The sequence below is a fragment of the Physella acuta genome, unplaced genomic scaffold, assembly GCF_028476545.2.
Source record: "Physella acuta isolate Inbredline_101_S28 unplaced genomic scaffold, ASM2847654v3 ptg000665l, whole genome shotgun sequence".
Lineage (NCBI taxonomy): Eukaryota > Metazoa > Mollusca > Gastropoda > Physidae > Physella > Physella acuta.
In genome coordinates this window covers 91,065-101,904 of record NW_026732184.1, presented here as the reverse complement: position 1 = coordinate 101,904, position 10,840 = coordinate 91,065, and the positions used below count along the sequence as shown (strand labels likewise).

The window sequence follows — 10,840 nt, the reverse complement described above, 5'->3', positions numbered from 1 at the left end:
CAAATTTTTTGTTAAATTTACCGATTTACCTGTCTTTTACTACTCACTGGTACAATCTAAGGGAATTAACTGTATAATATTTTAACTTCCAGTGCGAACACGATTACCTCCCTGCATTTTTACCAGCTAATTTATAAAAACTTGCGATGATAAGAAAATAAAAATATAATAAAGTTTATTGTTGATAAACTTTAAAACAAAAATTATATTCAATTACAAGAATTGTCCCCAGAAATTATAACCAGCTACTTTTAGGACAATTATAACTGTAAGAAGAAGAAGCCATTAAACATTATAATTTTTAAAGATAGTTACACCCCTTAGCCCATAATTTTCTTAAACATTTTTAGCGCAATTTCCATTCTGGAGAATTGCGTTTATTAACCCGTCATTTCTGGATGGATGGATGAATGGATGAATGTGTGTCCGCAGCTTTAAGTCGTATCTCCTCCTCAACGAAGCAATATCGATGACTAGTTCCAAAAGCAATTATGTTAAGCAAGTTACGAGGATGAACATAGGCCATAAAAATTCCGGGTTTCTTTCATGGATTTCCCGGAAAAGCCAAAAAACCTCGAAATAAAGCAGTTTTTGGCCCATATCTCGGCAACCAGACCACTTAGCGACTTGAAACATGTACCAATCGATTCCTGCTATAATTTAAAAAAATATTGCCGAAGAAAGTTTTCAAAAATATCCTTTCGTTCGGTCACAACAAATTTTTTGAATTAATTAAAATTTGGACCGAATTAGTAGGCATTTTATGCAACCACACCACACGCGTCATCACGTTCAATAGCTGCGCCATCACGTTCAATGGCTGCGACATCACGTTCAATGGCTGCGACATCACGTTCGGTAGCTGGGCGCGCAATGGTTTTTAGTCATATACTCTATTGTAAATAAAACATGTAAAAACGTTTTAATAACTAACCAATGGTTTCACTAACCCTGCTCTTGATTTACGCTACGACAGAGCTATTTTTAGATAACATAAGGAAATTGCGCTAAAATTGTCACTAGACTTTTTTTAATTACTTGTTTTTTTAATGATTGTTAATAATATATTTAAATGACTTTTGGTTGATGATTGATACTGTAGTGGTCAAAGGAAAAAACTAAATTCAAATTGTCATGAAATTTTTTTGTAGTTTTGAGTTTCATTTTAATCTTTCATAATCTTACTTTCAATGTAACATTGTTATGATTATCGCAACTTATTTCTTTCATTACTGGCTTAAATTTTTTTTTAGAGATTATAAAATTCCTCTGGAGTTGGTCAGTGTGCAGAAAATATAAGCCGCACGGTTGTCAGAAACCACTGGCTCTCTCTATAGTAATACATCGTCACAAAAGTTTGAACTATTTCTTAAACCACTCCACACTCGAAAATTGTATCTCATCCCTCTTACCCAATTTTACGCTTGAGAATAATGACGTTTTTTCTTTGTGTATTGTCGTATCTCATTTTTAGTGTAATGCCAAATCTCACCTTAGTGTAATGTCATATCTCACCTTTTTGTAATGTTATATCTCATTATAGTATACAATCATATCTCACGTTTATGTAATGTCATATCTCACATGTGTGTAACTCCAAATCTCACCTTTTTGTAATGTCATAACTCATTACACTGTAATATCATATTTCACTTTTGTGTAATGTCATATCTCACCATATCTCACCTTTAAGTAAATTCAATTCTCACCTTTGTGTAATGTCATGTTCATTATAGTGTAATATTATACCTCACTTTTGTGAAATGTCATATTTCACCTTGTGTAGTCATATCTCATAATTGTGATATGTCATATCTCATTATTGTATAATGCTATATATAATCATAGTGTAATCTCATGTCATCTTTGTGTAATGTCATATCTCACCTTTGTGTAGTCATACCTCCTAATTGTATTATGTAATTCCACACCATTGTGTAATATCATATCTCATTATTATGTACTGTTATATCTTACTTTTGTGTAGTTTTTTCTCACCTATGAGTAATGTCTTACCTTTGTATAATGGCAAGTCTCACCTTTTCATAAGAACGTATGTCACCTTTGTGTAGAGGGTACATTTTGATACTCTGATTCCATAACCATAATATAAAACAAGAAAAACGCATTGAACAGTTTGAACTAAATTTTATTTAACCATTTTCTTCTATAAAAAAAATTATACACAACATTACTTTATGTACACATTTCAAGGACACACCCGCTTAGACTATGTACGCATATTAAGGGATCGGGGCACTCTTTATATAAAACGATGTAGCTGCTAACACATTTCTTTTGTTCTATTGCTATATTGTTATTGTTTAGCGCAATTTCATACACCTGAATTAAATAGCTACTAAATGTTTTTAGGTGCTTAGTTTATGCTTTTACCTTTTTTTTTAAATTAAGTATTTCTTTTTTAAACTTTGAGCGGCCTAATCATTTACTACAGTAACTAAATATAATTACTTACTTTCAATAAATTTCCTTGTACACATATTTTAATACGTATTTATTTATGTATTACCTAACGGAAAACTAGAAACCTTCTTACTAAAATAGCTATACGAAAAGCGTAGTGTACAGACTGCTTTATAATAATAAATATGAGTATATCAAAGGGACATAAGTAACTTTTTGTCTACTATTTCATGTGTTGGATCCCTTACAAAATAAATGTCAAACTTAATTTAAATATATAAAACATTTGTCGTAGAACATACTACTTACATTTTATATATAAATTATGCTCATATATTTACAGTAAAGCGAATTAAATGGTTCGAACACAAGCAAGGCTATAAATAGAAACATTAATTCATGTTCAATATTAATTTCTGAAAGATTTTGCTAGGTTAAAAATTAATAATTTCCAACAATCTAAAATAATTTCCAGAAGAATTTGTTTTAAAATTTGTTGAAAATTTTGGAACTTTTAACAACTTTCTTTTAGACGCCACAAAATGAATTCTGAATAGAAAATATTTAGCTTAAGAATCAACCGTGAATGTTTAACATAATTAATTATATTACAAGTCAATAAAAGCTTTATAATATATAGTATAACAAAAACATGCATCATAACAATATTTTATATATATTAATCAGTGTATATAAACATAAATTTCAGCAAGATTATATAAATATATGTGCTCACTGTTCAGTCAGACTTACCAAACACACCTTAAGCATATTATTATGTTCAGTGTGTGTACACTAATTAAGATAACTTATTAGACACGTATGGCTATGTACAAGACAGACGCACACATCACAAGTGACTAGTATAATTAGATATCATACATTTTTTTTCGAAAATAAATTGAAATATGTTAGTTTTTTTAAAGGTAATTTGCATTGCATTTATAACATCAAACATATTTTGTTGGGTAGTCGATTTTAATTTCTGCATCAAAGTCTTTTGTTATTTTTTTTAACGATCATGCACCGAAGTTAAAATAATACACGTTTTTAAGGGTCAGCTGAATGTTCTATCAAGATTAAATCCTTCTCAGTAAATATGTTACTTTTAAACATTTACTTTTTTTTATCAATATCAATTTGTATTTTATCTAACAGAAAATAATGGTGCAGGTGATTTTTTTTGTTTATCGATCACATTTAAACAATAGTTGCATTTATAAACTTCCAAACTAAAATGTGAGTATAGCATTGGCTGCTATTTTTTCTATATGAAAAACCATTATATTTATGTAAAGTAGTTGAATATTGACATTTAAAAACCGATTTGAACAATCAACCCTACACGGAATTTGTTTTTAGTAACTGATTATGCAAGTTGTCATTTTGTAATATAGGGTTAGTGGGGAATGGGGAATGGGACGGGGGTGGGAGAGAGCAGTTTTTTTTAAACATAGGTTTGGTGTGGGAGAGGGAAGTTGAGGGTGGGGTATTAGGAAGCAGGTATTTTTTTTCAACATAGGTTTGTTAGGAAGTTCGATGGGTGTAGGGAGCAGGTCATATCCTTTTTTTAAACACATGCTTTGTTTTTCCAATGTAGTCTGGGTATCCTATTGTGGCTGAGTCACATCGATGCCACTGAATTTAAAGACTTATCTCATTTCCCAAAGCCCCCACTCCATGCTCAGAATCTACATAAACAAGTGTTTTTTTTTTTATCAAACACAATATCTCTATCTTATTTTCCTTTTATTCGCTTGAACTATGAACAAAATAACACAGCCATTTTAAATCATGTATACATGGAATACACCTACGGGCAGTTTCTAATAAAAGACCAAGCATTCCTGAACGGAATAACAGTAAAATATATTGCATAATTAACATCACATTTCAAATCATCTGCTATACGATCGGATGTAGGTACTAGGCAACAAATCACATCTCTCTATACTGCTCACATCTTATAGTGGCAAGAAAGATTAAATTATAAATAGAACAAACTTATTTTTGCAGAATATATTCTTTCGGATGAAAGAAGAATATGTCACTATTTTAAATTATATCACATGTGTTTTTTTTTTATTAAACTGTGTAATCAAAGACAGGCGCCAGACTGCTAGCCCGAAAGTCTTGAGTTCGAATCCGGACAGACCGTCCCTGAGTCCACCCAACTGTGATGGGTACCTAACTCACGTTAGTGAAAGTAAAGGCGGCTGGGTATAGTGATGACCACACTATCTCTTCATATGCCGAGGTCTCTAAAACAGATGAACTCTACTTCACCCGCCCCATATGTCTTAGACACGAACAGGAAAAAAGGTGATGATGATGAATCATAGACCAGACCTTCAAGTAGATACAGTACTAGCCGGCTGTTTTTCATCTAGTGTAATTAAGCACTCGAATACTTGGTAATCGTCTTAAAAGGCATGGAATGCTGAACGTTTACACCAATACACTCACAATTACATACAATTTCTTCACTTCTCTCTTCATCATTGATATACAAATCCAGAAAGTTATAAGGTAAACAGTTACCTTTTTTTTAAAAAAAAATCATCTACTTTTTTGTAAAAAAAACAAAAAAAAACAAAAAAAAAAAGAAAAAAAAACACTTTAAAAAAAAAATATCGTTTCTTTGTTAACGTAAAATCCGTTAAAGTAAAATCAGATTTTGATCGATCTTACAGCGGTTAAAATCTCCGGGCGTTTTGATATTTCTTTGTGGATCTGATTTTTAAAAATTCCGATTTTACAAATGTATCCATTGAATTTCATGCACAGATTTTTAAAAAACTCGTGTTTTGAATTTTTCTTAGGTATAAAATTTAGGTCAGTTTATAAAAACAGGTCAGTTCTTGACCTAGTTAGAGAAGGTCGGTTGAGATGAATAAAATGAGGTAACAGATGAGATAAAAGGTCGGTAACGCTGAGATAGGTGAGGTACTGTTGTGGGGGTCATCGTGGCTAGCTCTGACGTCAGTGTCTGTGGAGAAAATAGTGGGAAATACATGAGTACATTTCCGTTTAGGGGTACCAAATCCTCGGGTAATAGGGTCTTAGTTTAAAAGAGTTAAATCCAAACACAACGGCGTAATATATATATATATATATATATATATATATATCCACCAGCTAACCGTAGTCATAACTGTAACTTGATCATAATACATAATTCTAAACTTTATATAAACACATTAGTCCTAAAGACTTATTTCGAGATCTAACACTCAGTGTTTCTTCCAGACTTTTTTCTCCAAGGGGGGGGGGGGCATGTTGATATTTTCGGGGGGTGGGGGACGGACGGCGGACCACATTTTTACGGGGAGGGGGGGCGTCGGTAAAAGTCTATGTTTTCTATATAAATCTCATTTCGTTCGGAGGGGGGAGGGGCGGGGCGGCAGACTTTCTTCTTCGGGGGTGGTGGGGGGGGGTGAGTCCCACCGAAGAGATGCCTGGAAGAAACTCTGCTAGCACTAAGTATTTTTTATTAAACAAAAAAATAAATAAAAATAAAGCTAAAACGTTACTAAGAGCAAATTTAAAGATAACAATATAAGGGAAATGACTCTAGAGAGAAACAAAATAAAACTAATTGAAAATAAAATAAAAATTTGCATGACTGATCAAAAATTTGTAACATTAGTTGCATTGATAGAAGATTGGTCACTTAGCTTACACACACACACACACACACACACACACACATATATATATATATATATATATATATATATATATATATATATATATATATTTGGTATGTCCAATCACCTACCATGATACGGTTTATCACCATCAGACGGATGCCTAGACTTGCCGTCAGGCTCTGAGTTCTGCGTGACGTCAGTTCTGTTTTCTAAAGCCCGCGCCCTATGAGGAGGCTCACAGCAGATGGTTACACCGTCTGCTGTGAGGTAAAACAGAATCAATGCATCTGGTTTTCAATGTCAAGGTTACTCTCTATCTAGATTCTAGTCATAGTGGGACTCCGCGGAGAGAGTGTTAGAGAGCTAGACTGCTAACCCGAAATTTTTTTTAGTTCGAGTCCACCCCGCTAAGATTTGTACATAACCTACGTTAAGTAAAGGAAAGGTGTCTGGGCATAGTCTTGCCCACAATGTTCCCTTGTATGCCTAGATCATTGAAACACATTAACTCTACTTTATCCGCCCCATGCAAAATAATTAAGTAATGCAACTTAACCTTAAGGCTTAACTTAATGATTAAATGAACGGTGATTAAATAAAAGTCTTTCTGTGTTTTAAAAATGCGATTTTACATGAAGAACAAAGATTTACTTTTACTATGCCCAGCCGACCTGTATTTTTCTAAAGAGAGCTCAGGGACGGTCTACTGACTTGAACCCGGATTCGAGCTTAAGACTTATGGGCCAGCAGTCTAGCTCTCTACCGCTAGACCACTCCGTCCCTCTGTACCAATGTAGCTAGTAAGTTTTATTTCAATGCTTATATACACTAAAGTAACAGAAGCTTTTACATTTAACTTGTACGTGAATCCAATTTACTAATATATTAAACTAAATAAGACAGCATATCTTTTTATAAATCATGTTGGTTTACTTATTATTATTTTACACTCTTTACAACGCCTTTGTTTAATATCAACTTGTAAGAAGTCAACTTTTTCTGAGGTTCATATTAAAGTATTTGTTAACACTTTCCCCTTTCTTTCTCGATAAGTTCCAGATTAAGATAAAATCGAACGCCTTTACTATGTAAAGAATTTGTCTTTTTTCGAGCCCTTCTCGATGCCTCTGTTGACGACTAACCGGAAAGGTATACATGTCCCACGCATTATATTGTAATTAGTTATTGCCTAATTAACACTCACCTTCCTTGTTCCTAATGAGAGGTTGACAAGGCATGTGCTCACAAGGAGGTTCGCTACAACCCGCGTCAGATTTGGATATAATTCTTAGCTCACCCACCGCTGAAAACAAATATTTGGATATAATTCTTAGCTCACCCACCGCTGAAAACAAAGGCACCATATTTTATTTACTATAAAATATGTAGGATTTTCAAACATAAACGTATTGCTTTATTTTAAGCAGTGGTTCTTAAACGTTTTCGAGGTACCGAACCTCACCAGTTTCATATGCACATTCACCGAACCCTTTTTTTTATTGTTCTTTTGTCCGCACTCACAAAAACCGATCGTTAATTATATGAGTCGGGTGTGTGCTTTGACCTCCGCCGAACCCCTGAGACTGACTCACCGAACCCTTGGGGTTCGATCGAGCCCAGGTCGAGAACCATTAATTTAAAGCACATTATACTTCCCTTCCAGCTATAAAATTTCTTACTGAAAAATTACGTTTTAGTTTATTTTAATAATTTAAATTAATTCGAGTGACTTTGATACGGGACAGATGTCCACATACATCCCTAACCTACACAAATCTCTGCTACATGTATCTGTATCATTGATGCTGGGCACATGTCCACAAACATCCTTAAACTGCACAGATATCTGCAACAAGTTTATATGACCTTGATGCTAGGCACAAATGCCCAAACTTTCCTGAACTACAGACTTCTCTGCTAGAAGTGCCTGTGTCATACATGTTGGCACATGTTCCCAAACTTTCGCCAACTAAACAAATCTCTGGCACATGTACCTATGCCGTTGGCACTGGGACATAATTAAACTAATCTTTGGCACAATTACCTGTATCATTGATGCCGAGCACATGTCCCCAAACATTGATAAACTACACAAATCTCAGATGCAAGTTTATGTGACCTTGATTCAGTGAACAAATTGCCAAAACTACACAAATCTCTGCTATAAGTTCATGTGACCATGATGCTAGGCACATGTTCCCAAACATTCCCCAACTAAACGAATCCCTGGCACATGTACCTGTATCATTGATGCTGGGCACTAATTCGTCAAACATTCCCTCTGTTTCTATGAAACCAGGGTAACCACACCGGAAGTGTGTCCCAAACATTTGATTGGTGATCGCCACATCCACTGCGCGCATGCCCCAAATATGACATCCGTCTGTTTCTTTGATTATGTCCCTTTGGTTGTCCAGAAGCTGTATTTTAATTATAAAACATAATTAAACGTGTTAATTAATTATGATTTTAATTACATGTATATCTAATGCATATCGATACAATTTTTTTTTAACTAAAAGTCAGCTCTTCAATGTAAAATTTTTATGGCTCTGGATCAATAGGAAATATTTACTTTTCTCGAAGGAATAGTTGATTAATTCGTCCAAACTAGTTATCAGTATAATGTATTCGAGACCTTTCCAAAGCCGATTTAGATTAAAATAGTACCCATTAATTGGGGAAGTAAAGCGATTGTGGAAAAATAATTTTTTCAACCATAAATACAAGCAATTTCGTTCTTGTTACAGATCTTGGGATATTAGTACTGTTATATTTATAAAACAAACCAAAAATCAACCCAAAACTACATTACATTCCCAGAACCCCTTCAGCCACCCCTTCTAGCATGGTGTGTGTGGGGATGGGGGGTCGTGCATTAATTGTATAACAGTCCTAGTGGCAGAGGCGTAGCGGGGTAGGGGGGGGTGCGGATCGCACCGGGTGACACCATTTAGGGGGGTGACACCATTTAAGGGGGTGACACCAAGGCAAAAAATAGCAAAGTATATAGAGAAAAACTTGAGGGGGGGGGGGGGTTGCAAATCGAAAGTTTGAGAGTGGGGGTGAAAATAAAAATTTTGACGGGGGGGGGGTGCAAATCGAAAGTTTGAAAGTTTGTCCCCGGGAAGGGTCGCTACGCCTCCTTGGGGTGACACCATTAAGTGCCGCACCGGGTGACACCCGACCTCGCTACCTAGTGGTAAGGAGGACTAGGACTGTTATACAATTAATGCACGACCCCTCCTCCCTTCCCCCACACACCGCACTTACACACACTACTTTCCTTCTATACGTACAATAAATTGTATCGCACTCAAATAAATAAATTACAAAAAAAACAAACAAAAAAAACACGAACATTACCGAGAAATAATTGAATCCTGGAGGTTTGGTATACCAGACCAGAATTTTATCTGGCAACCCGATGTTGGCCCGACAGTGGAGGGTGATGCTGCAGTGTTCACGGTCGGGGATGTATTTGTTGACGATCTCGGGGGCCCCAGGCTCCGCTTTAAGGAGGGTGGGGGGGGGAGAGAATACAGGACGGTTTTTTTTTTTAAATAGCCGTTCATCAAGGAATGACCAGACACATCCATGCATATCATTAGCCTGATTAAGGGGGAGGGGGAGTGGAGGGGGCGTGTTTATTTTAACCTTCGGGAATGAACAGATGACCTTGATAAGAGTTAATGGCGAGAATTTGGGCTTTGAATACATGGATTCGTAATTGCTGACTGGACAGTTTTGGTTATTGATGTTGTCGTAAGCTTGAATAAATGATGCTTATATCTGCTTATGAACAAATTTTCTGGTGTGTGTTATTATGTTTATCTTTTTTTCTTGAATACAATGTGTAAACCTATTCTATACGATGAGTGCAACTCGATACTCATTAAAACAAGGCTTATTGCAAACAACAGGGTATGATGTTGCATATTATGAGAACACTTATTATGTGAAAATTTGTATTTCCTTTCCAAATGTATTGGTATGGTGTGGTCGGTGGTTAGAGAGCACCATTGCTAGCCGGTAAGTCTCGAGTTCGAATCCAGGACTCGAGACAAAAGGAGGTCCCTGAGTCCACCCAGGTACACGTCTCATGTTAGAGGAATTAAAGACGACTGGACATAGAAATGACCACACCATTCCGTTATAATCGAGTTTGGATCTCGGTTTAGACCTGTGGTTGAAGAACGTCCCTGAGTCCACCCAGCTTTAATGGATACCAGAATTACTTTGGGGAGGTATGTTGTTGGCTGGGCATAATACATACCACTCAGAAAAAAATGACTCAACTTTGTCTGTTATTTAGAACGTCAGGTCCGAAAGGGTGCTTTGATTTTATTTGATTCGTAACTTATTCGTTTACGTTTTATCCTGGTTAAGTGTCTATATCTAGTCGTAAATATATTGTGTTTATCTTGCCTAAAAATATACATTCATGTACCCAGATAAACTTTACTTTTACTAATATTACCCCGTCTTAATACGAGTTCAGATCTCGGTTTAGACCTGTGGTTGTAGGACGACCCTGAGTCCACCCAGCTAAAATGGATACCTGCATTACTTTGGGGAGGTATGTTGTTGGCTGGGCATACTACATACCACTCAGAAAATTTGACTTTGTCTATTTGGAACGCCTAGTCCGATAGGGTGTGTTGACTTGATTTTATTCGTAAAGTACTCGTTTACGTTTCACCCTGGTTAAGTTATTACATCTAGGCTTAAATATATTGTGCGTATCTTGCCAAAAACATACA

At 35.4% G+C, this 10,840-nt stretch overlaps 1 protein-coding gene across 1 annotated transcript in view; it reads right to left on the bottom strand.

Moving 5' to 3' along the window:
- Positions 1 to 5,238: 5,238 nt before the first annotated feature.
- The window catches only part of LOC131948921 (uncharacterized), a 66,561-nt gene continuing 60,959 nt past the window's right edge, over positions 5,239 to 10,840 (bottom strand). Inside the window, exons 6-10 of the mRNA XM_059310651.1 lie at positions 9,444 to 9,589; positions 8,317 to 8,497; positions 7,282 to 7,380; positions 6,206 to 6,337; positions 5,239 to 5,413 (exon numbers count right to left, since the gene is read on the bottom strand). Of these exons, the coding sequence (XP_059166634.1) occupies positions 5,295 to 5,413; positions 6,206 to 6,337; positions 7,282 to 7,380; positions 8,317 to 8,497; positions 9,444 to 9,589 (677 nt within the window). The 3' untranslated portion in view covers positions 5,239 to 5,294. The remainder of the gene's footprint in view (positions 5,414 to 6,205; positions 6,338 to 7,281; positions 7,381 to 8,316; positions 8,498 to 9,443; positions 9,590 to 10,840) is intronic.